The sequence below is a fragment of the Syngnathus acus genome, chromosome 24 (assembly GCF_901709675.1).
Source record: "Syngnathus acus chromosome 24, fSynAcu1.2, whole genome shotgun sequence".
Lineage (NCBI taxonomy): Eukaryota > Metazoa > Chordata > Actinopteri > Syngnathiformes > Syngnathidae > Syngnathus > Syngnathus acus.
Window position 1 is genome coordinate 465,803 of NC_051108.1, and position 27,531 is coordinate 493,333.

The 27,531-nt window shown below is 51.4% G+C and overlaps 5 protein-coding genes across 10 annotated transcripts; 1 reads left to right on the forward strand and 4 right to left on the reverse strand.

The window, feature by feature from the left end:
- Positions 1-101: 101 nt before the first annotated feature.
- Positions 102-3,895, forward strand: LOC119118436 (potassium channel subfamily K member 2-like). Of its 2 annotated transcripts, XM_037245484.1 has the most exons (7): positions 102-181; positions 531-850; positions 915-1,032; positions 1,367-1,527; positions 1,763-1,958; positions 2,148-2,290; positions 3,002-3,473. In XM_037245484.1, coding segments are annotated over exons 1-7 (1,296 nt in total). In that variant the 5' UTR covers positions 102-180; the 3' UTR covers positions 3,359-3,473. The 2 variants fall into 2 exon arrangements, with proteins under 2 accessions (XP_037101379.1, XP_037101378.1); XM_037245483.1 differs by having other exon boundaries at positions 531-1,032; positions 3,002-3,895.
- A 103-nt stretch (positions 3,896-3,998) lies between these two features.
- prkg3 (protein kinase cGMP-dependent 3) lies at positions 3,999-9,505 on the reverse strand. 2 transcript variants are annotated; one of them, XM_037245476.1, is made up of 22 exons: positions 8,709-9,505; positions 7,973-8,086; positions 7,831-7,893; positions 7,642-7,768; positions 7,410-7,576; positions 7,217-7,330; positions 6,900-7,005; positions 6,761-6,824; positions 6,606-6,683; positions 6,445-6,533; positions 6,194-6,259; positions 6,041-6,088; positions 5,917-5,958; positions 5,745-5,856; positions 5,543-5,604; positions 5,382-5,471; positions 5,159-5,300; positions 4,920-5,083; positions 4,563-4,679; positions 4,412-4,474; positions 4,179-4,254; positions 3,999-4,117 (listed from the first exon to the last, which is right to left on the reverse strand). In XM_037245476.1, exons 2-22 carry the CDS (start codon positions 8,070-8,072, stop codon positions 4,031-4,033), a joined length of 1,977 nt encoding a protein of 658 aa, XP_037101371.1. In that variant the 5' UTR covers positions 8,073-8,086; positions 8,709-9,505; the 3' UTR covers positions 3,999-4,030. The 2 variants fall into 2 exon arrangements, with proteins under 2 accessions (XP_037101371.1, XP_037101369.1); XM_037245474.1 differs by having other exon boundaries at positions 5,543-5,679; positions 8,709-9,342.
- An 87-nt stretch (positions 9,506-9,592) lies between these two features.
- LOC119118439 (phospholipase ABHD3-like) lies at positions 9,593-12,056 on the reverse strand. 3 transcript variants are annotated; one of them, XM_037245487.1, is made up of 10 exons: positions 11,731-12,056; positions 11,401-11,561; positions 11,111-11,293; positions 10,988-11,033; positions 10,806-10,918; positions 10,559-10,732; positions 10,446-10,494; positions 10,167-10,332; positions 9,853-10,092; positions 9,593-9,821 (listed from the first exon to the last, which is right to left on the reverse strand). In XM_037245487.1, exons 1-9 carry the CDS (start codon positions 11,848-11,850, stop codon positions 9,896-9,898), a joined length of 1,209 nt encoding a protein of 402 aa, XP_037101382.1. In that variant the 5' UTR covers positions 11,851-12,056; the 3' UTR covers positions 9,593-9,821; positions 9,853-9,895. The 3 variants fall into 3 exon arrangements, with proteins under 3 accessions (XP_037101382.1, XP_037101384.1, XP_037101383.1); XM_037245489.1 differs by lacking the exon at positions 9,593-9,821 and having other exon boundaries at positions 9,941-10,092; positions 10,167-10,351; positions 10,567-10,732; XM_037245488.1 differs by lacking the exon at positions 9,593-9,821 and having other exon boundaries at positions 9,941-10,092; positions 10,167-10,351; positions 10,446-10,732.
- Positions 12,057-12,384: 328 nt separating this feature from the next.
- On the reverse strand, positions 12,385-16,460 carry fdft1 (farnesyl-diphosphate farnesyltransferase 1). Of its 2 annotated transcripts, XM_037244904.1 has the most exons (8): positions 16,245-16,460; positions 15,076-15,173; positions 14,665-14,848; positions 14,401-14,529; positions 14,025-14,216; positions 13,743-13,919; positions 13,459-13,611; positions 12,385-13,320 (listed from the first exon to the last, which is right to left on the reverse strand). In XM_037244904.1, exons 1-8 carry the CDS (start codon positions 16,341-16,343, stop codon positions 13,099-13,101), a joined length of 1,254 nt encoding a protein of 417 aa, XP_037100799.1. In that variant the 5' UTR covers positions 16,344-16,460; the 3' UTR covers positions 12,385-13,098. The 2 variants fall into 2 exon arrangements, with proteins under 2 accessions (XP_037100799.1, XP_037100798.1); XM_037244903.1 differs by lacking the exon at positions 16,245-16,460 and having other exon boundaries at positions 15,076-15,806.
- A 708-nt stretch (positions 16,461-17,168) lies between these two features.
- Positions 17,169-22,053, reverse strand: gata4 (GATA binding protein 4). The gene is made up of 6 exons (XM_037245125.1): positions 21,027-22,053; positions 18,705-18,871; positions 18,485-18,610; positions 18,330-18,411; positions 18,058-18,227; positions 17,169-17,987 (listed from the first exon to the last, which is right to left on the reverse strand). The coding sequence occupies exons 1-6, from the start codon at positions 21,601-21,603 to the stop codon at positions 17,862-17,864; spliced, it is 1,248 nt and encodes a 415-aa protein (XP_037101020.1). The 5' UTR covers positions 21,604-22,053; the 3' UTR covers positions 17,169-17,861.
- Between the last annotated feature and the right edge of the window lie 5,478 nt (positions 22,054-27,531).

The window sequence follows — 27,531 nt, forward strand, 5'->3', positions numbered from 1 at the left end:
GGACACGACACGCCGGAGGAGCCATGTGGAGCGCGCCCACATCCATCACGCCAGGCAAAAATCATCAACAACTCGAGTGAGGAGGAGGAGGAGGAGGAGGAGGGGGCTGGGGTACCGAAACACTTTGTTGGAGATAAGATCTGTCGAGGAGGGACCCAAGAAGAGAGGAGATGGTAGAGAAGTAAGTGCAACAAATAATTGGCCATGCAGCTAGATGCTGTCAGTTGTGTTTTTGGAAACACTTTCAATGATGTTGCCACCCACAGTTGCCGGCGAAGAAGGCTTTTGAATGTGAATATACAGACTGTATTTGAATATTTGATGATGGCTACCACCGAGGCTGCGTTCCATGTACCCACGCGGATAACATGAATTATAAACTTGGTTATGTAATAGTGTTTGTCGTATAAATTGGTGACGGCAAATCATTTGACTCATTCTGTGGAGCAGGGTGTCTGTGTAGTGTACACGGTTGCATTCATCTTTGCTGCTCACCGCTCTGTATTGATTGTAAACTCCTCGGTGCGCAGTGGCCGCACCGGATCTCCTTGACCCCAAGTCTGCCACGCACAACGCCAAGCCCCGCCTGTCGTTCTCGGCCCAGCCGGCCGCGCCGACGTGCGCCGAGGAGGACGAGCTCGCCGGCGGCCGCGCCACCGTCATGCGCTGGAAGACCGTGTCGGCCATCTTCTTCCTGGTGGTGCTCTACCTGGTGATCGGCGCCACCGTCTTCCGCGCCCTGGAGCAGCCTTTCGAGAGCTCCCGGAAGATGGCCATCCTGGCCGACAAGCTGGAGTTCTTGGCCCTCCACGGCTGCGTCAACTCCTCCGAGCTGGAGGATCTGGTCAAGGTAAGTCCGAGGAGGAGCCGCTTGTTCGGTTTTCTCCTTTGCGCTTCTGATTGTCCGTCTCCAGCAAGTGGTTTCCGCCGTCCGAGCCGGTGTGAACCCGTCGGGAGACTCGTGCAACCAGAGCAGCCTGTGGGACCTCAGCTCCGCCTTCTTCTTTGCCGGGACCGTCATCACCACCATCGGTGAGCTTGCACACCTGTCACTGGGAGCATTTTGCCCAGTGAAATCCAGTTGGATGGAGCGGCAGACTCGGCCGGGGTGACTCGGGTGCACTTTGACACCAAAACGCAATGTGCTGCTGTTGTTGTTGTTGTTGTTGTTGTTGTTGTTTTACCGCCACGAAGCCATTGGAGCCGATCGCCAGCCACGTTTCTCCCGTTCAGTCAGTGTCGCTGCGGTCCCCAACGTCATTGCGAGTCCCCCCCAAAGTCATTTGGCAGACAGACGACCGCGTCGAGAGACCCGCCTGCCGCGCTTCGTTAATTGCGCTCCGACCAAGGTCTGGTCTCCCGGCAGGGTTCGGCAACACCTCTCCCCGCACGGAAGGCGGACGGATATTCTGCATCATCTACGCGCTGATGGGGATCCCCCTCTTCGGCTTCCTGTTGGCCGGCGTGGGCGACCAGCTGGGCACCATTTTTGGCAAGGGAATCGCCAAAGTGGAGAAGATGATCGTGGTGAGCCTGTTTTTTTTTCTGTCTTCCCCCTTTTACCTTTCGCCGTTTCCTTATCGGGGCCAGCTGGCGTAAACGTGTCCCGGTGGACACCGTGGCTCTGGAATGCTTGCCTCCTCGGGCCTTTGCGGCGGATGCGGGTCTCGCGGTTGCCATGCCAACACTCTCAGCTAGCAAAATAAAAGAGCGAGCGCTTCCCCCCCTCGCCCGCCGCCGCTGCGGTCTCTCGTCTGCGCAGAAGTGGAAAGTCAGCCAGACCAAGATCCGCGTCATCTCCACCTTGCTCTTCATCCTGTTCGGCTGCCTCATCTTTGTGGCGCTGCCGGCCGTCATCTTCAAGCACATCGAGGGCTGGAGCGCGCTGGAGTCCATCTACTTTGTGGTCATCACGCTCACCACCATCGGATTTGGAGACTTTGTCGCCGGGGAAAAAGGTCCGTCGTGAAACGTCCTCATAATGCAACCGGTGGACATCTTTTGACGTGAATTGGCGCCGAAAGCAAAGCGGTGCAGACGGGCCCCGTCCCTCTCGCCTCATTTCCAAAATCAAGAATCAGAACTTACACCAGAACAAAAGATGTCCGTGTCCATTCGATTCCATCGGCGCCGCTGTGCTTGTGCAGGAGGTTCCGAGAGTCCGGAGTACCTCAAGTATTACAAGCCGGTGGTGTGGTTCTGGATCCTGGTGGGTCTGGCGTACTTTGCCGCCGTGCTCAGCATGATCAGCGACTGGTTCCGCGTCATCTCCAAAAAAACCAAGGAGGAGGTTAGTGAAGGAAGAAAAAAGGCTGCATTTCATGTTTTTTTCTTATTTTGAGCACGTCAATGAGGTTTTCCATTGTATGTTAGCATTAGGCTAGCGGGAGCTTGCTTTAGGCATGTTGCTGTTTGCTTGCCGCAGCTTCATCTTTTATTTACACGACAAGTGGAGAGAGAGAGAGAGAGAGAGAGAGAGAGCGGAGCGCGTATGTACAGTACGCTAGCCCCATTCAAAATTGATCGCATCAATGTCAGTATGGGTTCCCCAATTAGGGCTTCAGAACATGAGGGCCGAAGATTCCAAGATTGGCGCGTTGGGCCCACAGACAACCAAAGTGAGAATGAGGAGGTGGAAGCATGTGCTCAACTGTGTGATGCTGGTGGATGTGTGTGTGTGTGTGTGTGTGTGTGTGTGTGTGTGTGTGTGTGTGTGGGCGGTGGGGGAACATATGTTCTCACCTAAATGGGCGGGAGCTTTAAGTAAACAAAAAGCCTGGTAAATAAATCAACAGGCCCGCAAGCCTCGATGGCTTGCAAGCAGGCACTTGCACTTCCTGTCCACGTCACAGGTTTGAACGAAGCCCACGCACGGACCAAACGGGCGCCTTCTTGACATGAACCGAACCATTTGGACTATATTTATCCTTTGGTGGGTGGGAAAAGAAAGGGAGCAGCGCCGGCCGGTGGCGCCCTCTACTGACTAACGCTGTCGCCGCAGGTGGGCGAGTTCCGGGCCCACGCCGCCGAGTGGACGGCCAACGTGTCGGCCGAGTTCAAGGAAACCCGGCGGCGGCTGAGCGTGGACATCTACGACCGGTTCCAGCGCGCCGCCTCCATCAAGCGCAAACTGTCCTCGGAGCTGGGCATCAACGCCTCGGCCGGCCAGGAAATGACGCCCGGCAAACGGACGCTGTCGGTCAACCTGGGCGAGGATCGCGAGGCCTACGCCAACCTGACGCTGGCGCTGGCACCCGGCCCGGGAGCCCTGAGCAGAAACGGCAGCCTCTTCCTCAACGGGCTCAGCCCGGACTTTGCCCAGCGGCTGGAGGTGGCCCTGGTGGAAAACCCCAAATGAGGGCCGCGAAAAGGTTTACGAGCTGGCTCGGGCGTGTCACGGACGCGTTCTCGCCGGAGTTTAGCGCTACGAAAGGTTCGGTCGGGTCGCCGGTGAACGCACGCCACAAACAAACAGGCCGCATCAAAATGCACCAAAGAAAAAATAAAACAGAAGAAGCAAGCTGCAACCACAAGGAAAGAATTCTCATGAATAAACGAAAGCACTGGTAATTGGAGCAGGCAAGAGATGGATGGAATCGTGCTCACCTCCGAACAATTTACCCACGAGGCCTAGACATCTGCATCGGATAAAAGAGGAGCCTCGACGCCACACAGCAATGAGCAATGTGGACACTCGAATGTTTCCTCTCAGTTTGCTCACGAGATGAAAATGAATGTTGACATTTGTTTTTGCCCCTTCCTTGTTCCTCGATGACTGACAGGCGGTTGTTTACCCCTGAGATATCGCCCACGTGTGCCTTGCTGGCGCATGCATGAAAGACGCAACGTATGCGTTTGAGAAACGAGAGCACGTTTTATTTATTTATTCAGGTGGCACCGAGCATATCCTGTACATGAGGAGGGCTGAGGCTCCTCAGTGCGGCACTCATATCAATGCCTGTGACTATGTGGAGGCACTTCAAGGCTCATTTTTGGTAGTCCTGAGTTACGACATGGTAATCGGCTGCGCTTAGAAGTCTCGGTCCCAACCTGAGAACTCCTCATCGGCCTTGGTCTGGTCCTGAGGGAAGCGGTCAAAATTGATGTAGCACGGGCCCTGAACGCAAAACAAAAGTCAGAGACAAACATTTCGTTTTTCTCTTTTGAGTTGATCTCACCTTGCGTATGAGGCGGACGGTGGGCGCGTCCAGCTGCGCCATGCGCAGCTTGTGCCAGTTCATGTTGCCGAACCACCTGTTGGCAAAAAGAGGCCTTGAAAGACTTTCAAGGACTCCATTTGAATCCTAACAAGAATGGCGGGCGCTCTGCTCTGTTAGCGTCAGCTAACGGACGTTGACGCAAAAAGACCCGAGCCTGCTTGTGTCCCCACCCACGCCAAAAGATTGGTCACCTGTGATGTCGGACATCTTTAATGCCATTCTTGGTGTTTCCCAACCTCTGGCCGGGTCGCGGTCTGCAACGGCGAGAATAAGTCATCTCGGATTGAGCGGTCTCCGTTGCGTGCGTGCGTGCGTGCGTGCGTGCGTGCGTGCGGCTCTCACCTGCACAGCTTACTGATGATGGACTTGGCCGCCTCGCTTAGGTAGGGAGGATACGTGAGCACGCCGTCCAAGATCTTGGCGTAAATATTCTGAGGCTCCGAGCTCGAAAAGGGAGGACTTGACGGTTGGCGTGAATTAACCATGACAAAACAAGATGGGATCGATCAAGAGGGCTATCATCATTTTTTTTATTTTTTACGCAGACTTGTCATTAGACTTCATCTGTGGATGTCGGCCAGTTTGCACTGTGTCATAATAAACAAAAATTGAACTTGTTATCCGAAATGAACACAAACACAAGAACGTTGTTTATCAGGAAGACAAGGAGATGCTCAAAAATATTTGCCACTCTGATACCTTCCCACCAGCAGCTCGTAGATGAGGATGCCCAGCGACCAGAAGTCAACGGCAAAGTCGTGTCCCTGGTTCTTGATGATCTCGGGGGCCATGTATTCAGGAGTCCCCACAAAGGAGTAGGACTTCTCGCCGCTCACCAACTCTCGGGCAAAACCAAAGTCCACCTGCGCGGCAAGAGAAAGGACGGTGGTTTCGACGCCACCGACCGCCGCAATGGGCGCGGGGTGAACGCAGCCCACCAGTTTGACGTAGCCGCGCGCGTCCAGCATGAGGTTCTCGGGCTTGAGGTCTCTGTACATGATGCTCTTCTTGTGGAGGTAGGCGTAGGCCTCCACCACGCACGCCGTGCAGAAGACGGCAATCTGCTCGTCGAAACGCCCTCTGAGCGGCAAAGGGACATTTGGCTGACGACGGCACCGAGCGAGCGAGCGACCGCGACGCAACGCGCACACTCGTCCTCACACTTCTTTGAGTTTGGTCCAGATTTCTCCGCCGCTGCAGAACTCCATCACCATGTAGATGTAACGCGTGTCTTTGAAGGCAGCGTGAAGTCTGCAAAGTCAACATTGCCAATTTGGGGCGGCAAAAGGGCAGGCAGACTTGACTCGTCTTGGCGTCTTTACCTGACGATGAAGTCGCACTGGACGGCCTTGAGGATCTTCTTCTCAAACAACATGTGCTCCTCCTGTCTCTTGGCAACGATGTGCTTCTTACCCACTCGCTTTATGGCGTAATACTTGCCGTGGTTCAAGGTGGTCATCTTAGCGAGAGCCAAAGCTTCAGTACGGCAAGCGGCGGCCCGACGCGCCCGCCGGCCAGGCTCACCAGTTCCACGCGGCCGAAGCCTCCGACTCCCAGCGTGACCGGGTCCCCTTGGTAGCGGCCCTCCTGGTACAGGACCGGCACCAGGTCCTTCAACCTCAGAGTGGTGTTGAGGCTGCGGCGCACAAAGATGATTGAGCGGACCTGACGGCGCGAAAGCCCTCCGAGCTCTTACCTGGACTTTTGCGGAGCCTGCGCCTCCTGCAGCATCTTGGAGCTGACCGTGAAGAAGAAGAAGAAGTAGGCGTTCAATTCACCGTCCTCGGTAACGGGACGGAGCGTAAAGAAGAAACGCTTACTCGTCAAAAAGCTCCAAGTGCTCGACGGGGATGGTCTCCTCAAACACCCTTGAGCAAATGAGACAAAAGCAACTGACTACGTCGAATCCCACGAGGGATGCTAATAAGCATGAAGCGAGCAATGCCTTGACGCCTTTGCGCACGTGGACTTACTCTTTGTCGATGGAGAAGCAGGTGACGGGCCCGTCGGCTGTGCAGGTGGCCGTTCGCAACACTTCGCTGCGGGAAGCGCAAAAGGTGACGCCGTGAGGAAAAGAAATAGCGGGCTTGCAATTAAAGCGCAGGCCGGCAGCATCGTGGTGTCTCTGTTGCCATGACGATGTTGAAGCGCGAATGATATTCCAGCTTTGCACTGACAACAAAGTTAGCAGCATCGAATGCCATCCAGGCGTCACCGCGGTTACCGTATGAGGGCCTGCTCCCCGAAATGCTCGCCCTTCCCCATCCGTCGGATGGGCTTCTGAAGCCCGTTGACGCTTTTGGTCACCAGGACCTGTCGGGAGCGAAAAGACACTGGGCAGAGCCTCTCGAATGACATCATCACAAAGCTGAGAAGAATACTCGCCTCTCCTTTGAGGATAATGTAGAAGGTGTTGGCTTCGGCGCCCTCTCGCACGATGACCTCTTTGTTCTGGTACTTCACCTGCGCAAAAGGGTGACGTGTCAAAATCTTCACACTTTGTACAAAATGCAGAAAAACGTATTTGTGGTGGGCCGCACCTCCTCCATGGAGTCGATGATTTTGGACAACTGGACATGGTTCAGGTCCTTCAGAGTCCGAGACCTTCAAAGCCCCAGAAAGAAATCCACGTTGAAATGAGCACTCGGCGTGAGTGAGGGGCAACCGTGGCGGACGCACGTCTTCAGGAAGCCCAGGAGTTGCTCTCGTTTCTTCTTGGATTTGTTGGTGATGATGGTCCTGTACGTCTGTCTCTCCATGGACCACAGACGCACCTCCGTCTTTGCTGCGGGCAAATGGACAAACCAAAAGCTTTTCCTACTTCGAAACAGGCTTGAGATCTCGCTGCTGCTTTTATGAATGGACACGTCGCTCTGCGGTGAGTTATTAAGGCAAAAACAAAGAGGTGAGCAGAATACAGCTGAAAGGCAAAGGCGGGAGAGCAAAGGAATTCCAGTTAGTGGCCACCGCATTCGGTACACGCTTTCGGCGCTGACCTTTAACCGTGGCCGTTCGTTTGCAGTTGTACAGGATGGCCAACTCCCCGAAGATGTCGCCACTGGTTAGGGTTCGGAGGTCGCGGCCCGCTTGGCTGACCAGAAGCTCGCCGGCTACGAGGAGGAACAAAAGGAATGTCAATTGAGTCATTCATGAATTCATGTCAAGTCACAAGGGCGAGCGATGGCGCACCTGCCACGATGTACATGCTGTCCCCCTCCGTGCCTTCCTTGATGACCTCGCTGCCGCGGCTGATGGCCGAGGTCTCCAGGAGGTCCACCATCATGGCGATTTGCTCGTCGTCCAGCCGGCTCAGGAAGTCGTTCTTGCGGATGGCTTTGACGATCAGGCCGGTCTCGCTGCGGACGTGCGCATGCCATCCAGGGGGGGCTAACCCAATTGGTTTTGCAGAGCGCCAACTGACCTGTCCGTTTTCTTGACTCTGGACTTCCTGATCTCCAGCGTCTCCGGGATGGGTTCGGACGCGATGACGGCGGCGCGACTGGTCCTGAACTCGGGTTTGCTCTCATCGCCGCTCGGAGGCGGAAACTCTGCAAATAGTTTGGGGGGGGAGTCAGCCGCCAGCCACCTTGCCGGTTTTGTACGGACTTACCGAGGTCGTGGTACTGAGTGTGGAGCTCTTGCAGAAGTTTCTCCTTCTCCTGCAGGCGTTGCTCTAAGGGCACACAGGAATGCATTTTTGAAAGAATGGCAAGTTGCTTTCAAGTGCGGCGGCGGCGGCCTGAGCTACGGACCCAAATCTTTATTTTGCCTCTGCAGCTCCTTGTTGATGAGGCATTGCTTCTCCAGCTGCTGCCTCAGCTCCTCCACTTCCACTTCCACTTGCTTCTCCATCCCTGCAGTGCTGGCTTGCCTGAACAACGACAAGACGGTTGGCCGCTCAACTGGAGTGTTTTGCAGCGCCTGCCCAGCGTGGGGGGGGTCACCGCTGCCACACTTCCTGCCCCCCGCGCCAGTGGCGGCTAATGATCTGCTTCCTGCGGCTTATGGGGTTACACAACCTGTCAGGAGCTGGCATGATCATTTTAGATGGCAATGAACGGGAATGCCACTGCTGCCTTCCTGCCTCCGTATTGTTATTTCACGCTAACTTCATTCAACAGGTTTTTTTGAGGCACATGAAGGAATCGTGGGCCGGCGTCGCTCGCCCACCCCGAACCAAACCACAATATTTCTTCTCAAGACAGAGACTTAAAACACCTGCAAGTCAAGATTCAAGAATGTTTGATTCGCCATGTCAATCTGACCCCACTGTGTTTTATGACACATGCACAAATGTGCATGCACAGACGCACACTCACACACTCTGTATTTGCCATGATTGCATGCAAAGTGCTTTCTTACTCTTATCTTTGCTGACTAAACATGGAGACGAGGCAAATAAAGAAAGCGACGCGTATCTTCAAGCGGTAGCTACACGTAAAAGGTGAGAGGAGTGTTGAAGGTGGCGGCGGGCCCACGTTGGCTCACCTGCAGGCTTGTACGGCAGCTGGGCAGTCGGCACCAGGGCTTCACGTCATCCGCATGGGTTCGGATCCCCAAAATGACTCGGCTGTACTTTCAACTTTGCTGCCTCTTGACTTCGACTCTTTAGCAGTCCTTCCTTTTTTTCTTTTTTTTTTTGCCCGTCCGTCGGCCCAAAATCCCGCCCGCCCGCCTCCGCAGCTCCTCTGCTCTGGCACCGAATCATTTACTGTCACCTGACGCTCCTCCCCTCTCTCCAGGTAGGGGGAAACACACAGAGGAGGCGGGGGAACAAGCGCAGGATGACTATGAACACGCATGTTAACAAAAGCAACATCCACGGCAGTGAACGAGGGCTATTTGTCAAATGGCCTCATCTACCAATTGGACCGAATGCGACTTTGCATGATCCGTGACTTTTCTCCTCCCAAAAAGGCCTCACCGACTAGACCATTTTGCACCTCTATTCCACCTCTCGACCTTTTCTTTGCCGGCGGCAGGCACGGTGCTATCTAAATGAGAGGGCGTGGGCCTTTTTATCGAAGCTTCGGGTTAATTATTGATCGGTCGCCGTGGTTAATCAGCGACACCGCTGCACAGATTAAAGGCCTCCCGAGGGGGGAAGGTTAGGAAAAGATTTTTTTTTTTTTTAACATGGTGATAGCAGAAGGTATCAATGTGAATGCGGATTTGTACTTTTTTATACAGGCAAATGAATTTCTGTATAATTACAATGTGAAAAGTGCATTTTAGCAATAGTGATTATTAGATGTTGTCAACAATTCTTTCTGCCCGTTCCACCTGCTGGCAATGTTGGAAATTTTTCATTGACCGTTAAATGTAAAGCTTGTAAAGTCTTGTGCAACGACACAGAAGTGACATAAAAGTAAAGCAGCCAATTTGTGTTTAATTTAGGTGATTAACTTCAGTGGCTCAGAGAAAAACATCAATGGAAAAAAAAAGCATATTTAAAAGTGTCTTTTCTTTGCATTCTATTTGCGAGTGGGACGACTAATGACAAGAATGATGTCATTTGATTTGATTGACAGTCAGCATCCTGAATCGTGACGGCGAGCTTACGAGGTAGATGGACATTTGCGCAGAGGTGTATTTGTTCGATGGGGGGTTAAAAAAAAAACATTCAAAAAAAAGTGTTGCGTGTTTTGTTTTGTGTTCTTGGCATGTACATTCATTCAGCTGGGCGCCAGGCCGCAGGCTTTGCGGACATCCAGCGGGTGTTCCAGGACGGCTCGGACAAACTGGCTGAAGAGGCGCTCCATGTAGCCCACGGCGCGTGGGAACAAACCCTCCAGGAAGGCAATGTGGCCGCCGTGCGACGTGACCACCAGCGCCACGTTGGGCAGCTCCTTGGCTAGGCTCAACGGGAAGGCTGCAACCATTTTTACAATGCCATTTGTCATCACCATCCCAATACTACTTGCCGCTAATATTCGCCGAACCGACCGTGTTGCGGGGAGAAGGGGTCGTCGGCGGCATTGAGGCACATGACGGGCACGGCCGTCTGCGGGAGCTTCCAGTCGGGGCTGGCGTGGCGGTAGTACTCGGCGCACGAGGCGTAGCCAAACAGCGGCGCCGTGAAGCGCTCGTCAAATTCGCGGATGCTGCGCGCCTAGGATTGGAATCGCTGTCTGGAAAGTTTTGCTCATACTCCATTTGTTATCCTTCCATATAACGTTCCCACGTCATCTTCTATTTGGACAAGTGGGTGAGACGGACGGGTACCTTGAGGACGTGATCGATGTCCACCACCTTCTCCAGCATCTTCCTGTGCCTGCGACATCAAAACAGTATGTAGGCTCGCCTTTCCCAAACGGAACACTTGAAGCTGAAATGACCTGCGGACGGCGGCGCACAGTCCTCGCGTGAGGTGCTTGTTGAAGAGCAGCCAGTTGAGCACCGCCTCCATGCTTTGCGCCGACTTGAAGGCGTCCCAGGGGACGGAGACGGTCAGGCCGGCCACCAAGCCCGACTGGCCGCCCTTGCGGCCGAGGTAGTTGAGCAGCAGCATGCTGCGTGGGCACAACGGGAGCTTGGCGCCTTTGCCGCGACAGCGAGCGAGAGCAAAAGGGGGCGCCCACTCACCCTCCTAAGGAGACGCCAAGGCCAAAAACAGGGGCTTGCGGGTAGAGGCTCTTCACGTGCTGGATCACCAGCTCCAGATCGGACGTGTTAGCCGCGCAGAACGTGAGCGGTGTCTGAAGGGCAGAGAGACGCAAAGTGCTTCGGCTCCGATCGGATTTCATAAAGGTTCATCGAAGACTTACGAGTAGCTCTTCTCCTCCAAAGCCTCTGTTGTTGAAGACCACACATCTAGAAGAAGCGGCATATTTGCACAAATTCATGCTTGAGGCCCAGAGAGAAACGGGTGGGAGCGGGCCTCTGCCGACCTGTAGCCGTGGGCGGCGGCCTGCCTGACGGCGTGCAACACGTACGACTGTCGGCTGTTGCCCGTCAAGCCCGGCAGGATGAGGACGGTGGGCCGCGTGGACGCTTGCGGGTAGGCGGCACTGCCGTCGTTGTCCTCCCAGTCCAGCGAGATCTGACCGCCGTCGGCCGTCCGGATGCGCTCGCTGACAGACGCATTAGTGTGTGTGTGTGTGTGTGTATGTGTGTGTGTGTGTGTGAGTGTTGATACTTCATCGTCAATCATGCGCATGATTTTGCGATTGAGCTTTACTTGCGATACTCAACGTGCGGTCTGGACTTGATGAGGAAACACAGCACGGTTTGTAGGCGGCCTCCCCAGCACCACGGTGTCGGCCTGAAGATCTCGCTCAACGCGGGACAGCGCTCCTGGAGGAAGTCACCAAACTTCTCGCCGCACACCACCAATGGCCTCTGAAAGGAATAGCTCATAGCTGAAAGTGCAAGTAGCCCTGAAGCCAGGATGATGACAGAAATTGGAAAACGATCACATGGCAACCAATCCTGACACGCACAAATGTAAAAGGTTCATGAGACGGTTTAGAATGTAAACAATGAATGAATCAATTCAATTCACTATCACCTGACTCTTGCGGCCCCACAAGTAGCAGAAGGCAGCCGTGAGGGAGCACAACAGCACGGTGTCAACCCTGGAGACCAACTCCCAACGGACCGTCCACAGGTCCAGGAGCGACAATGACATGGCGCTGACTTCAGTCGAACTCAAATGAAAACAAACAAAAAAGGCAGCTACCGTTCGCCAGAAACCGGCGTTCAATGTCAATGAGCAGTTAAGCGACACATGAGAACACAAAGCCGATAACCCGGCTCGGCTCGGCACGGCCCGTTAATCATTTACGATAACGCCCCTGCCCGCAGGCAACAGAACGGACTGTTTCACTTCCGGTTTGCATGTCAAGAGCGTACGGTGAAATAAATGATTATTTCTTTTTGTTATTATTTATATCATTATTATTGACACACTAGAAAGATTTGGTGAATTTTCCACAAATTCTATCCACTGAATTAAAGAGAATCGAATCGTCGTACGTTCCAACGGGAAGTCCTAGTCTGACGTCACTGCTCGTTCGACTACAAACATGGCCGCCAGATGATGCGCATGCGCAGGTGTCGTTTACGTTATACGTTTTCAGATGTATTTATTCTAAATTAATAGTCGGAGTGTTTTAATAGCAACTGGTTTGTTTGACCAGCATAAAAATACACGTGAGTTTTAAATTGTGTTTCTTTATATAGTATACATACTATATTTTACAGATCACGGACGACATTATATTGAAGATATGAATATATACTTCTTTTTTTTCAAATTTGTTCTTTTGCTTTATTTTCTCGGATCTGTACAAAGTAGCAAATGTAACAAGGATCTCATTGAGTAGCAATGTTTTGGAGAGCTAGACCTTCGGTGTCTTTGTGCTGGCCAAAGCTCACTTAAGGACACTTTACTAACAGCCTCACAACTCCATCATGTACACGACACATACACTCACACAGAACTAGATATCATTCTCTTTTAAGTTTTAAAAAAATAAACACCCCAGAATGAGAAACATTTCTCGAAGGGTTTGAAATAGACAACATATCTGTGTCTATATTTAGCCTATCGGTCATAGATGTACATAATTTGAGCAAAATAAAAGCAACAAAAATTCAACAAAAAGACGACGTTTGGGCAGTCGGGGCATCTGAGACATTTTTATCATGAATGTTGGACTTTTTCCAAAACTGCCAACTTCCCGTTCAATTGCAGGCATGAGTCCAGGAGACTTTTCATTGTGTCCTTTTAGGATAGACATGTCCACCCAAATTCTGTCCTTTGGTAAAACTGATCACCCCCGAATGTCTCAAGAACCTCTCAAATGTTGTCTGTCTATTCAGTGGAGAAGTGGACCTTCCGAGGGCAGCGAAGGGGCTGGCATTCCCGAGTCCGCTACTGTCCCTGCATGTCGCCGGCACCTTGGGCCCGCGCCGCCGTGGCGCTCAGGTACTGCCAGCTCACGGCCGCTAGCAGCATGGCGGCCGACAGGTACACGGGCGACAGGTGCTGGCTCCTGACGGGCAGGTCTGACGACTGCGATTTCTCCCTTATGAGCGCCAAGATGCGCAGCGTCTCGTCCCGCGACGGGTCCTCCAGCGAGACCTTGTGCAGAATCTGCAGGCAAAAGCACAAGGTTGAAACGGTGCCGTTGAGTCATACTTTGTTACTGTACTTAGGTTTTTTCCCTCATATATTTCTACTTATTTCATTTTGCCGCTTTCACTTGAAAACAGGTACATAAAAGACGGTCACCTCCTGGCTGTACTGGCTGATGATGTTCTGCACGGCTCGCATGTTGGTGGCCTCCATCATGAGTGTGACGGCCTGCCCCTTTCGGATCTTCACCACCCCCTGGAACACCAGCGGGTTGTTGTAGCACGATGATAGGGTAGCTATCGCCATCACCTGGTCAACAAGGGCATTACAGCTGAAGCGCCACTCATTTGATATGGAAACATAAGAACTCGAGATGAGTTCAGTGCTAGCTTGTTCCATTTGTAAGAGGCGGATGCTGCGGGGCGGCCGTGTGGCCTTACCTGAGGGATGGCGCAAAAGTTGAAGACGCTCTGGTTGCGCAGGCGGGCCAGGTAGGCGATGACGTCCGGCACGTGACGCAGCGCGTCCGTGACCAGCAGGTTGAGACAGGACAGAGCCGACTCCAGCTTCTCGGGCTGCGCCAGGTCCTCCAGACGGCCCGCAAACTGGCTCCATGCCTTGCAATGATAGTGGGAAGGTGGGCAAGAAAAAAGGAGCTCTTTTCATCTTCCTTTTTTGCTACGAACAAAACCGGCGCGATGCCAACGTCGCACGTTTCCCACCTCTTGTGGCCAGAAGGCACGTCCCTCCTTGGTGTCCTCCAGATAGTCTCGGATGATGTTGGTCTTCTGGAGGAACAGGCCCATGGAGTTGGCCAAGTCCGTGTCCCAGCCCACCTCCGGCTCCTCCAGCTGGGACGCCGAGAAGAGGCGAGACAGGCCTATGCCCACCAGCCCTGCCACAAAGTGGCAATACTGCACGGGCGAATAGCAACGAGAGAAACGGTCACACTGTGGCTCAACATTTGGCAACGGTGCACAATGTCCAAAAGTCAAATCTTTGTTCCGAGTCACGGAACTAAAAATACACATCTCTAAAAACACTTCACGAGATCTTTAAGGTGTTCTGGGAGTTGTGTCCTAAAAGAACCAGGTTCACCTTGTCCCACTCCTTCATGGATCCGACTTTCTTCTCCAGGAATTCCGCCATTCCGACTCCCATCCGGCGGCAGATGTCCGAGATGACCACCCGATATTCTTCAGCCAGGTTTCGGAATTCCAAAGATATCTGTTGATTGTCATCGGCCAAATATTGACCCCAAACACAATGAAAAGCCCTCAATGGGATTACGTCACAGCACAAAAAACCTACAAGCGCAAGCTTATCATTGAAGTGGCCTTTCGTCATGTGGAAGCTACTGACCGTGGGGAAGTCCTCCAGAACTTGCCGGTCTTTCTCCTGGCTCTCGCTGAAGCTCCAGGCGTCCTGGTACAGGTAGGTGTGGAAATCGTTCAGCATGGGAACTTTTTTGTCCAGGGGGATGCTCATGTCGTCCTCCACTGTGTCCAACGCCCGGAGAACCAGGTAGAAAATGCACACGGCGTGTCTGAAATAGGACAGACGGACAACTTTGGATGTCCACATAATAAAAGATCAGATCATTGTGGCTTTTGCAATTTCCAATTGGAAAGACGTGAGCTGCAACAACAGTGCAGCATGGGGCCGGCCACCCACGAGCCGAGCCGAGCCGAGCCGAGCCGAGCAGGGGGCGGGGCCACGCTTGTTTGTGTCCAACTCCCACCCACCCACTCCTTCACTCACTCACTAACTCACCTTAGCTCGCCGTCCAGGGCCTGAATGACAGCCGCAAAGCTCCTGCTGGTTTGGTTCAGGTACACGTAACACGTCCTCAGGCTCTGGCTCATGGACTCCTGGCACGACAGACAACACAAGGCCGCGTGACGACCGAAGCCCGTCGCTCTCGGAACGCTGGACGAGCGCGCGGCTCCCCGCAGGCCCCGCTCGCCCAGCCTTCGGCCCGACAGCAGCAAGCGGGGACAGGCGGGCGTCGGGCCCCGTGGCGCCACCGACAGAGAGCGCTTGAACACGGCCAGCGAGATGGGGCACTTGCAGCACGCTCCAGCGGCCATGCGACGTCAGTGGTAGCACGAGCGAGAAGCCGCAGCGGCTTGGCTCGACGCGTGCGTGCGTGCGTGCGCGCGCGCTGTGTAGAGGGCGTCAGGGGAGCAACTGCCGAGACAACCTTGGAGTCAGTCGGCTCAACATTTTGCAATACGGAGAAGCCTCCGCCTTCCTCCGCAACCTTGGCGCTAGCTTCGTGGACGCGAATAAATAGACCCCATGTTTGGCAAGGAATGAACGTCAACGGCGCCGCCATATTGAATGTGTCAATAAACAAGAACAATTCCTACTAATGGAAGCCGGTGCAACATTACTATAAGTGCATACCTTGAATAAAAATATACCTTAAGATGGAATGCAATTATAACGGACTTAGAAGTGAATGCAACTGAACTGTACTTTCTTCTCTATTCTATATTTTCATTGTGTCTTCTCTTTTTGATTGTTGACAACTGTTTGACACTGCAGTACTTACTGCACAACTCCCAATGTGCAGCTTTGGTGCAGGTAGTATTACATTTTTCAAAACAATTACAAAAATACAAACAAAAGGTATTTTGTCACCACCTAGTGGCCGACTCATGTAATTGCACAAACTTGTGGATCCTTCCACTGGTTAGCCTCTTTCAAATTATTTGCAGACACGTCTCGATTCTGCCACGCTAAAGAATTTAAACTTTAATTCATAACACAATAACGTTTGGGTTCGCACGTGTTGATACTTGCCGGGGTGACACTGACGTCAAAACAGCGGGATTAGCGGCCAAACCCCTTACATAATAAATCCTCCAACATATTGCAGAAGATATGAAATCTCCCTTATTTGTCTTCCTTGAGATGATTGCTCCAGTTTTACTCACGTAATCCAATTTGGGCATGACGGCTCGGCAGCCTCCCATTTTAAATTTAAACAGGTTGTAAATCTCTTCCGGGTGGCCGAGAGACTTGAGGATGTCCATGTTGCCGACTCAATCGGACTGCAGGAAGCGTAAAACAAAATGCCCGTGGATGCGAGAAGAAATAATAAAGATACTCGAAGGTATATTGAAGACTGCATGCACTTTCTTTCTCCCGGCTGGGGCCAGATCGACTCACGCCTCCGATTGGCTGGCAGAGCATGGGCTAGGGGGCAGTGGCCAATGGGCGAGCAGTGCGGCTGGTGTGATGTCCCGCCTCCTCGTACGTCACCACAGCTTGGCTTTTCATTGGCTTTTCCATCCCCGGTGTCATAAACCCTGGCCAATCGTTGAAACGGGCTGGAAATATAGATCGATGCAGTCTTTGATACACCAAGCTGATTGAGCCACTAGTGAAAGGAACGCCCACCACAAGATACGGACGAACATATTTGAAGTCACGCAATTGATGACAGACTTACTGGTCCTGGCACAAGGTACATCTGCACAATCTACTGAGGTGCTTCTAAAGACACAGCATTTTGCATGAGAACATAATCACACCAACAAACAAAACCAAAACCATATACGTAAGTAAGTCTGGCAGAGCGAGTTGGACGACGATACATTATTGGTAGCAAATAGTGTTTTCTGGACCAATTAAGTGAAACTGGGTCAAATTAGAAAGGAGCATCATATATTTATTGTTTGGATAGAGGCGTGAAGTGAAATGTTGAACAGAATTGGTCTGACATTGGAGCCCCCCTTTTCTTCATTAAACATGAACGACAACATGTCAACTCACCACATTTGCAAGTTGTATAGGTAGTGTCACGTTAGTGGGTGCTAATGCATTTTCTGGGGTTTTGCAATATCGCCCAAACGAATTTTTTGTTTTGTTTTGAACTTTTGATACTGGAGTGAAGAGCCTTTACATTAATGTAAGTAAAAGTTGCGGCTTTTCTATAATATACCACATTTACACACTTGCCACCAGAAATACTCTACAATCATTCTACACAATGAAACTTTGAGCCTACTAAGCTGCTTCATAATGAACTGATTATGTCACTATGTTTGGAAATAAATACTATTGTATAACAGGATCCCAACAGTGAGAGTGTAAATCAATTTTTTTTTCAAAATAGTAGACAATGACATAAAGGGCGGGCCCTATTTTTTGTGTACAAAAAAGGCAACAATTTAGTTTTGCCACTTTGTGTCATTTCTCCATACCGAAATGTTCTTGATAATGGACGTGATGATACAATCGCTATCGCTTTAAAGCACTTGAAGATAATATTTGGATATTCTGTGACGAGAAATGCCAACGCCTGGCCACGTAACGGGAAAACGTAGCAACTTTTCTACAAATGCCGCTGTAGTTGACGCCCGTCACCTTCGGCGTGTGCGACTTTGCCTGAGTAGATGCGTCAATACTGACCTGGACATTGAACTCTGACCTGTTTAATTGTGTCACAAATGGAATTGGACGTGGAGCCTTGCGATTCAATCATCTGTCAAAATTGAACCTTGTCACAGCGCTCCGCCCCCGTCGGCCCACCCACGCACGTCTTGGTCCTACGCTAGGATGAGGTTGTTCCACGGCTCGGCCTTTGAGCCCGAAGAGCCGCCGTGACCCCCGGGGGACATCCTGAGGGCCAGGCTTCCGCCTGGAGCCGTCATGTAGGCGGGCAGAGCTGAGATCTGGTGCAAAAGGTCACAAGAATGAAAAAAAACAGGAGACTAAAGTGGAAATCGTACAATTTGACGGTACCTGCGAGTGTGCGCCGTTGTGGGTGTACAAACTGAGAGTCTCCGGTTCCGTCTTTATCTGTCGGGCTTCCTCGGAAACGGCCGAAGAGGAGGAAGAGGAGGAGGAGGATGAGCTGGGGCCCCGGGGAGTGCTGCTCGGTGCCGTCGGAGTCCCCTCGTTGCTTAGAGCCCCTGTGGAGCGCCACGCTGATGTTTATCACACAGCAGGAAGCTCCTGACAAAGACGTCAAGGGGTCCATTTATGGAGCAAAAAGACAATCATTTGCCGCTAACCAGTTTGACTCTTGTTCAGGTTCTTGGGTTTGCGCTTGCGGGTCTGGATGCCCTCTTTTTTCATGGCTAGCGGCCGCGGGACCTGTCCAAAAAGGAGCTCGGTAAAGTCACGGTAAAATACAGCCCCGTTCGTCTTTTCTCCTCTTTGTTTTTACCCCGTGCAGCTTCATGTAGAGGCCGCAGGCGTTGCACACGGGCTCTCCCTCTGCGTTGCGTCGCCACAGGGTGGTGGTGGTGGTGTGGCAGTTGGTGCAGGACAGGCCCAGCCTCCGGGAGGCCGACTAGAGGACACACGGACGGCTCAGATGGCTTGGCCTCTGCTGCTGCTGCTGCTGCTGCTGCTGCTGCTATTAGTGAGAAAAGCTTTTGGCCCACCAGTCGCCTCTGGGGCTTGATGAGAGGTCTGTTGATGCCGTTCATCTTGTGGTAAAGGCCGCAGGCGTTGCACAGGTAGTGGCCCGTGCCGTCCCGCCTCCACAGCGGCGTGGACATGGCCCCGCAGTTGACGCACTCTCGGCCCTCGGCGAAGTCATCAAAAAGATCTGCGGGACAGGGACATGCACCGTCAGCGACATATCACCGGCCGACTTGAGCAAATTGCCAAGCGTCGCAAAGAGCCGACCGACGGCGTCTGGAAATCATTGACCTTGGTCTCGTTGTGTAACATTGGTTGACAATTTTTCAACCAAATAAAACTTCTGCCGTGTTCTATTTCAATGAGATAAATAATGCAACAGAAATGATCTGAAACAAATATAATGGCAAATTGATTAATTTGCAGAAATGCGTTATAATAATGCACAAATGCGTTTGTGTCTTTTTTTTTTAAACTTGTTTCTTGTAGCAATTATAAATGCAGAGAGTTTTTTGTTTTTTTACATAGTTCTGCCAAATGTGGTCCATTTTGGGTTTTCATTTTGAAGGACTTGGTGGCCAGTGAAGGGCTTTTATCTTCCATTGTTGTCATTCTCTTGACATTTGTGCAACCAAAACAAATAATGAATTGGGGGTTTTTTTGGAGGGGGGGGTAAATATAGATTAAGAAAGATGCAAATCAACCTTCAGCCCTGCAGCTCTGCTTGTGTGGTTGTGGACCAGCAGCAGCAGGAGCAGCAGCAGCAGTAACGGCAGGAGGTGCAGGCCCCAGCGCTTATCTACCCCCCCCCCCCCTTCCCAGCAGATAAAGCGAGTGCTGGAAATAGAGACGCAATAGAAGCTTCATCACACGGGGAGACATATAGAGACTCGGAGTCTCGCTGGCTTTTCTGCGGGGGCCCTTTCTCGCACAGATATGGTGAGCACCTGCACAAGTGGGGCCGCTATAGGAACACACGCGCTCCTCATAATCATAACGTGTGCTATCTTCTTTATTTTTCACCCTGCTGTCTAATATTATATAGTGATTCAGCAAATCTCACCCAAGGCTGGGAGCAAAACAGACAAGCAAAGGAAGTTAACCTTGAGTGCGGAAGCTAATGTAGCCAACACATGAACGCAAGACAATACTCTTGTTGCACTCGTGTGTAATGTACAAATGTCAGCGTGTCTCCTTATCAGGCCGTCCATTTAAAAACAACACTTTAGCATCCAACCAGGACAAAGGTGGAAGTCGGAAAATCGACCGTGAACAAAAGCCGATTACGCTGACGAGAAAGGCATCGGTAAAATCGATTGCAAAATGCATTCAAACTCACGCGGTTAGTCACTTTCTTTTATCAGATTTATGTTGATGTGATTTTTTTCAAGAGGCCATTTCATGAATGAAGTGTGAGTGAAACCATCAGGTTAGGTCAGATTGGATCAATCGTCTTATCGCCTGAACACACCTCCGTGTTTTTCATCCAACTCTTCCACATTTCAAGAAATATCTAAAGATGCCATGATAGAGCTCACATGACATTATGATGACATCATATTATGCCAGAATGATGTCATTTCATAGCTACCAGCACTGCGGAAAAGAATGTTTCAAATAAAGGATGTCACAAAAATGATTGTATCAATTTACTTAAAATAATAATATTAATAAACTATTCAGTTTGAAGTGTTGATTTAAGAAAAAAAATGTTGAAATGAAATACCTTCCCACACACACATTAAGTTGATCTTAAAAAATCATTGGTATGAACTTGATTTATTGGATTGTTTTTCTGGGGTTTTAATTTGATACGTGCAATGTTTCCTAATAATTGCAATGGGGTCAAATTGTTGGATTTTTTTAAATACGTATTTTGGGGAGGCAAAGTTGCATTTTTCATGACTTACACTGTAATCCTACAATCGAAATGTCGTCCTTGGGCCTGTGCAGAATTACGCGCATTCACGTTAACAAAATCGAGTTTTACTGTACAGTTAAAATTGAACTAAATGCTAAAACGGGACAATTAAATGGAAATTCCGTTTCTTCTCATTTATTCTCTCAACAACAAATAAAGCAAATACGAATCATACAACTAAGAACTATAAAAGTAAAGTAACGTCCGAAAAAGAAATATCGGCTGCGTGACATTTTGACTTTGTTGAAAATAAATAAATAATACATCTCTTTTGTTCAGGCCCAGCAAAGTATAAATCTCAAGAGAAACGAATAGTATAAAGAAGTGGTCCTTATCACCATTTCGGACATGTTTTGTGAGGGGTCAAATAATAATTCGCTAATTCCAAGGACATTTTCTGCATGCATGCACGCCCGCTCACCTATGTTGGGGTGTCGAGTCCCGCCGCCCGTCGCAGCACCTGCCTGCAGGCCGTGGAGCACGGAACTCTCGAAAGGGGACGCCGACCACGTTCCGCCCATGTTGGTGCTCATGTATGCCGGGTAGGGGCTGTGGTAGGCGCCGCCGAGCCCCCGGGCGCCGTAGTGCTCTGCTCGGCCGTTTGCAGAGATGCCCAGCGGGTTACCGTAGGAGGAGGCCGCCGCCGCAGCAGCAGCCGCCGCCGCTTGGTCCTTGGGCCCGACCGAGGCCAGAGGCGGGCTCGCCGAGAAAGTGAACCGCGGCGACACCGGGGAGTGGTTGTACGAGGGCTCGACGCCCGGCTGAGCCCAGCCGGAGTGAGCGGAGGCCGGCGGCTGCGACGCGCCGGGCGACTGCAGGTAGGGCAGCCCAGGGATCATCTGCGTGACCACCCGGGTGGTGGGCACGTAGACCGGCGACGTGGCCGACGACGAGCTGCTGCTGTGCAGGAAGCCGGCGGCCTCGTACGAAGGCTGGCCGTGACCGCCGTGGTTGCCGGTGCTGCCGGTGCTGCTGGTGCTCATGATTCCCTGGTACATATTCTCTCCTGGAAGCTGCACATCCGACTCACCGGAACGAAGGCAAGTTGGGGTGCACTTGTGCGACAATTAAAAAAAAAGAAAGAAAAAAAACTTATAATGTGACTTGAAGCGTGCTCATCACGTCAAAAAAGAGCTGCAGTCGCTGCTGTCCGCCGGTCAACCAGTGCGATTGAATCTTATCAAATTAACAAGTGAAGGGAGAGAAAAGAGGAGGAGGAGGAGGAGTGAATACTTAGCTCGATCAAGATCTCTCTCTCTTTCTCGGCCTTGCACGCTCTCCCAAAATTGCACCGTTGCATTGTTGTTTTGGTGCAGTTTGCACGTTTAATCCAAGAAAAATCTCGAGACAAACGTCTGTGAAAATGTCTTTTCATTTGTAAAGTTAAAATCACTCAATTCACACTGAAGGGAAAGCTTGACACGTCATAATAATAATAATAATGAGAATAATTCATCAAAATAGATATTTGATTTTTGCTTTCTGCAATACAGTCTGGTGTCTAAAATGATTGTAATTATTGTTGAAATCTATCTGTCTGTCCTTCTACACACCGTATGAGCTGAGTGGAAATGGGGAACTGTCATCAATGTGTAACTGCAAGCACAGCGATAAGCCGGCTAATAATATTAAGGCGTGTCTGCATGGAAGAGCGCTACACCGCCGTTGGAGCAAAGAGTGTTGTGGCCTGGTTGTCATGGTTACCACCATGGCAGCCACAAAAAAATGAACAGCAAAGAAATAACACATAAGCATGATCATACATGAAGGATATGGCCAGGAGTGACTTTTCCTAATGATTCCTTCCGCTTGCAGTTTGTTGCGAACGAACCGACGTGTGTTTGCGTGACATCCTTTGGGGTCAAGGTATGTTGCTTCCAGGAAATCACAAAAGATGTCAAGCAGGCACCAGGAAAAGTGTCCCCGTCTTGGCTGGGCCAGCGTCTCAATCATGTGGGGGTCACACACATGCTCCCAGACTACGGTAGACTCCTGGCTCCAGGAAGAAGCCATCACATGGTGACGCAGGAAGCCCGAGACGACACCACCGCCGTGTCTGGTGTCATTTCACCGCCTCAGCGTAAATCCTTTTTGTTTTCGACCGCCGATCGCACTCATTTGACTCGGCCGATCTGATCAGGCCAATCATCGGCGCGCCGCTCGCTCGGCTGTTAATGATGAAACAGTGCTAATCAATAGGGACTTAGCGTGCGTGTGTTATTGGACAGTATGCTTGAGGATTAAACGTGTTTGACCAGCTAAGGTCACAAAGTCACGCAGGCGAGACGCAAGTTCTTTCCCTTTGCTTTGCGACACACACACAACCACACACACGTCGAGCAGCCGTGTGTTTGTGGAGCAATAATTAACTCCTCAGTTGCAGGCGGGTTGTCATTGGTTGAACCGGACCGGCCCGACCGTTGGCGCTGTTTGTTTACAGTGCAGCTCAAACACTCAATGACACCTAATAAGGATGCAATGAGCCAAAGTGACGGGCCACATGGCTTTCAAAGTGGACTGCAGCGAGGGCTCGGTTTTGCTCCGATTGAAAATGTTCCGTTCTTCTTGTCACCTTTCAGATTTTTTTTTCCCGGTCAATATTTGCTTGCTATTTCACACTGTGGCCCTCAAAGCTGTTTTTTTTTTTTTTGCTGATGTGTATTTTTAGCATTAAGAGCTATCCACGGGGCTCCCGGGTCCTCTCCTGTTGATAAGCAGCAGCCAAAGTCCGCCGGCAAGCCAAGGCCTGAGGAACAAACAGGGAAGGCACGTCCACGTCCACATTTTTGCAGCGCTCGTGTTGAACGGACAAAGGCCACGGGAATCACTTCAAGTGCCACTGCAAATTTTTATTTTGGGAGCCTGAATGCAATCGCTTTTCTGAAAGTCAGAAAATGCTTCTTTCCTGAGATGATGACGCAGTAGGCGTGTGCTAAAAACGATGGCGGCGGCGGCGGTCCGACACACGCGCGGCTCCGTGGGAAGGCCCTTTGTTTGCACGAGGAGGAGCGCCGGAGGGGGAACGTCAGGTTAGGTAAAGGTGACGCGACGTGGTCGCAACCAGGGGTCGCGCAGAGTTCAGCAGGTGGGGCTGAAGATGCCTGGATGACAGCGACTTGCTTCCTGTCCCAAATCAACCCCGCCCCTTTTTGAGAACTCAGGAAGCAAGAGGAGAACAAGCGGGACTGTCAAAACACAAATAGTCGATAACAGCGGGAATATTCCTGTTTGGACAAAAAGAGCATGGAAAGAAAGCCTTTGAGAAGGAGAGCGCGACCGAGAGGAGCACAGCGAAGATGCCGCCAGACGGGACGAGCGACGCAAAACAAAAGCGGCTCCACGCTCGGCCCGCTCTTATCTGACCGTGGGCCTTATCCACCGCCGGGCCGGCTCTGTTAGTGTAACCCCAATCCCCCCTCCGCTCTTCTCCTTCCACCTCATCCCTGGAAACCAAAAAATACAAAGGCCCGGCCCTTTTTGGCGGCGGGCCCGAGCGGACCCCGTTATCAGCGCCGGCCTGACGTCACGGGGGCCCGCCGGTGCTGGGGCCGGAGACAGAGGCCGATAGCGCCGCACACGCGGGCTGTGGGAACCGAGGACCCGGCCCACCTCGACCAATAGCGGGCTAGCATTGGCACATTGAGGCCAAAGCAATTGAGGGGGGGGGGGACTTTATGCATTTGGGCATTTGCGGTGTCAGATTAGTTGGGGGGGGGGGGGGACGGGACGGGTCATCGGGTGCAGGTTTGATGGGAGAGGGCGGCAGTGGTCCAAGTTGGCTAGGTTCACATCATTAGTTTCAGGTGCAGCACTCCCAAAGAGAGCAAACACCTTGGCTCGGCCCGGCCCGGGCGACTCCCACTCAAACCCTCTTCACAATGGTCACAGCTCCCCATTCGGACCTTTGCTTTGGCTTGGGGAGCGGGAACCGGGCCATCAATCTGTCCCTCGCCTGAAGGTTCATTTCCACATTGGCCCTCCTCGGAGCGTCTCAGATGTTTTCCGAGATGGATCTCTCGGATGGGGAGTGGAGACACACTTATCAGTGGCTTGTCCCCGATAAGACGGAGAAGATTTGTAACGGTTACGCTCGCTCAGTCCCACGTTTGAGTGTGTATTGCTCCCTTTCTCTCTTGCTGACCTCCGCAAGTGGGAGGAACAAAACGACGGCCTTGACAGACGGCAGCGGAGGGGTGAGACGTAGCCTAAGAGTCGGGCGGGCGGGCTGGCGAAAAAAAGCAGGCCAGCGTTGTTTTCCCAATGGCTGCCTCTCACTCCCTCCTCCTCCTCCTCCTCCTCCTCCCTAAATGGCGGCCTTGGCTGCAAAATAATGAGTCAGGTTGCGTCAAGAGGAAAGAAGAATTGCAGGTAGCGAGAGGCGCAAGAGGAACGTGAGTGGAACGCCACCCAGCCCTGCCTTGTCGGGGTCCGTCTGCGCAATAGCTCATTTGTCTTTTTAATTGGTCCCGACCGGCTGCGGCGGTCCAGCCGAAGGTCTGGACCACTGCCGGCTTTAAGTAAACCACTGGTAGGAAACACTGAGCTGAGCAGAGCGAGCGGCGGATCGCAGAGTGCAAAATCCGACCTGGCAAAGACAACTTTGGATGATCCAAAAGTTTCTCGGTTCTGGTAAATGAAAGCTTTTGTTTTCTTTTTGAGCGTGGCCCCAAATACGACACGGACTCCCTTTATTGGACAGGTCTGCCTGCTTGAGCTCTTGAGTCAAGCCAGCCAAACTTTGAAGTTCACTTTTAAGTCCTCATGGGGAGTTTGCTTTGTTGCGTGGCATCGCCGACATCACGTTTGGCTAACTCGGGTGATTCCGATGCATCTGGGCTAAATCTTGCCATCCCAAACAACATTTCCGTCGTCGTCCTCCTCCCACTGCATGCGTGCGTGCGTGTGTGTGTGTGGCGTCTCGAGCTGGACTGCGAATCCATCAAAGCTTATCATTATAAGTAAACATGACAGAGTGGACACAATGTCTTGTGTGCCGCCAGACTTGCTATCTGGCGCTTGCGAGGCGTATCTGCCATGATGTAGTGATGTGGCGCTGGCTTCGTCTAAAGCAGCGTCTGAGTGCGGCCGTGGGAGCATATATACATCTATCTCCGTGTGTGTGTGTGTGTGCAGGCGGCAATAGCACGCTCAAGTTCCCTCGAGCGGGAACATTACCTCCACGGTGCATAAAAAGCTGACTAAGTGCGGAGATGACGAGGTCATAAATCATACTGGAATTTATGGCTGTTATTTATCAGCCGCTGTTTGTGGGGCCTCATATTTGCACCTATAGGCTGTTCATTTTTTTTGGGTCAGAAAAGGATTATTACTGTGCGAGACAAGTCTCTTTTTTATGGCAGATGAAATCAGGGGAGAGTTACAAAGCAGATTAACCACACAGCCTGTTTTGGAAGCATTGACGGCATTGAGATGCATACAAAGAAAGTCAAGCCATCTTCTGTGGCTCTCAGCGCGCATGTTGCGTCCAGTCCACGTGTTACAACATCACTGATAAGCAAGGTAAACAATCGGCCGCTCTTGTTTGCGCCCTTGCCACGGTCATGTGATCCAGAAAGAATGAAAGAGTGTTACAGGAGGGGGCCATCTTGTTTTTTTTTCTCTGTATACTTTTGGAGGCTCCTTCAGAATCCGCACTCCCGCTTTGAGAGCAGAAAGCTCAGCGCTGATAACCTCGGGCTGACCGCGCGCGTCGATCCAGGGTCAGAGGTCACGCGCCGGCTCGGCACAGCTCGTGACGGTGGCCGTGGTGGCAGCGCACCGGATGGATACAAGCGCGTCTCCATCACTTTCGGGTTCGGATAGATCGGTTAGGCTGCATGCGCGTTTGTGATCAGGGGCAATTAGGTAACCTTACGGTAACCTCTTACTAAGTAATGCGTTGAGTGACGTCACCGATTTGGGCGCACCGGAAATAATGCGTTTTACAGTCGCTATTTTAACTTCGTCGGAGAACAATCTATTAGGATGTATTGCGATATCGAAGTGACGCAACTTGAATAACAATTAATAGAAACAAACAAACAAACGTGGATCACAGCACTTTATTCATTCAAACTTCAAGTCACGGCGCAAAATCGCTGTTAAGTTTTCAAGAGGATGCTCTTTGTCCTTACATCAGCTCTATAAATAACAAGCGCAGGCGCCTGCCTCGAATATTTCTCCTCCTAATTGGCGGGCCTGTCAAGTATCCTTCTGTCTTGTAAACAAAACCGACAGAAGAACTAACTGCCTTTTCACACGTTATATCGTTGGAAAGAATTGCGGGCCCCCTCGTGTGCATCGATCACGGTTTGTGTGACGTACGAGAGCGTTGTCAAGTGTTGAGCTTGGGCGTCTTCCTGCAGCCGCCGCCGCGCTTCTCACAAAGTAGCGGCGCTAGTCTAAGCTGGACCTTTGCGTGACGTCTGGGCAAATCATTTGGGATCTCCTCAAGGCCCCTCCGAAGTAACATGTAAGTGTTGGCAATTTATCTCGTCACTTTAGCAAAACAATAGCTGAAATAAATACTTTTTTGATTTGGAAACATGTCGAAAAGTGAGACAAGTGGCAAGCGGCGTCTTCGCTCATGCAAAATGGTGGAAAACATTGCCACTTATAGGCGAAATGGCTGGATTGCATCCTCTTTGGATGAAGTCAAGGATTTTTAATGGGGTGCCATTCATTAAATGGCGTTGACTTTCATACCTATATTTACCTCGCCAGAGGGGGGGGAAAAAAAAAAAAAAGTCACGTCGAGACATTTTACTGCAGAGGTGACACGCATGATATCATCAATCAAAGTCTTTTCTGTTTCTTTGTTTTTATGCCTTAAAAAGAATACCTCTCAAAGATAGGCTGTAAAACAAGGACAAATCCAAGTTAGAGGGCCGGAAAGTTTGATTTGAGCACGTTAAGAGCGTATGTTT

What these genes read in the sequence shown, in the direction of transcription:
- LOC119118436 (XM_037245483.1), top strand. An exon ending in GACCGTCATCACCACCATCG is followed by an intron (nt 1,033 to 1,366) that starts GTGAGCTTGCAC and finishes GTCTCCCGGCAG; the next exon opens with GGTTCGGCAACACCTCTCCC. An exon ending in CTTTGTCGCCGGGGAAAAAG is followed by an intron (nt 1,959 to 2,147) that starts GTCCGTCGTGAA and finishes GTGCTTGTGCAG; the next exon opens with GAGGTTCCGAGAGTCCGGAG.
- LOC119118439 (XM_037245487.1), bottom strand. Translation starts at nt 11,850, where the DNA reads ATGTCATTGTCGCTCCTGGACCTGTGGACGGTCCGTTGGGAGTTGGTC. An exon ending in CCGCACGTTGAGTATCGCAA is followed by an intron (nt 11,294 to 11,400) that starts GTAAAGCTCAAT and finishes TGCGTCTGTCAG; the next exon opens with CGAGCGCATCCGGACGGCCG. An exon ending in CTGTGCGCCGCCGTCCGCAG is followed by an intron (nt 10,495 to 10,558) that starts GTCATTTCAGCT and finishes TTGATGTCGCAG; the next exon opens with GCACAGGAAGATGCTGGAGA.
- fdft1 (XM_037244903.1), bottom strand. Translation starts at nt 15,392, where the DNA reads ATGGCCGCTGGAGCGTGCTGCAAGTGCCCCATCTCGCTGGCCGTGTTC. An exon ending in GTGCCTTCTGGCCACAAGAG is followed by an intron (nt 13,920 to 14,024) that starts GTGGGAAACGTG and finishes TATCATTGCAAG; the next exon opens with GCATGGAGCCAGTTTGCGGG. An exon ending in ACTTTTGCGCCATCCCTCAG is followed by an intron (nt 13,612 to 13,742) that starts GTAAGGCCACAC and finishes CTTGTTGACCAG; the next exon opens with GTGATGGCGATAGCTACCCT.
- prkg3 (XM_037245474.1), bottom strand. Translation starts at nt 8,072, where the DNA reads ATGGAGAAGCAAGTGGAAGTGGAAGTGGAGGAGCTGAGGCAGCAGCTG. An exon ending in GGGGAGCAGGCCCTCATACG is followed by an intron (nt 6,260 to 6,444) that starts GTAACCGCGGTG and finishes CGCTTCCCGCAG; the next exon opens with CGAAGTGTTGCGAACGGCCA. An exon ending in GCTTCGGCCGCGTGGAACTG is followed by an intron (nt 5,680 to 5,744) that starts GTGAGCCTGGCC and finishes GCTCTCGCTAAG; the next exon opens with ATGACCACCTTGAACCACGG.
- gata4 (XM_037245125.1), bottom strand. Translation starts at nt 21,603, where the DNA reads ATGTACCAGGGAATCATGAGCACCAGCAGCACCGGCAGCACCGGCAAC. An exon ending in CCTGAACAAGAGTCAAACTG is followed by an intron (nt 18,228 to 18,329) that starts GTTAGCGGCAAA and finishes GGCGCTCCACAG; the next exon opens with GGGCTCTAAGCAACGAGGGG. An exon ending in ACAACGGCGCACACTCGCAG is followed by an intron (nt 17,988 to 18,057) that starts GTACCGTCAAAT and finishes CTTTTGCACCAG; the next exon opens with ATCTCAGCTCTGCCCGCCTA.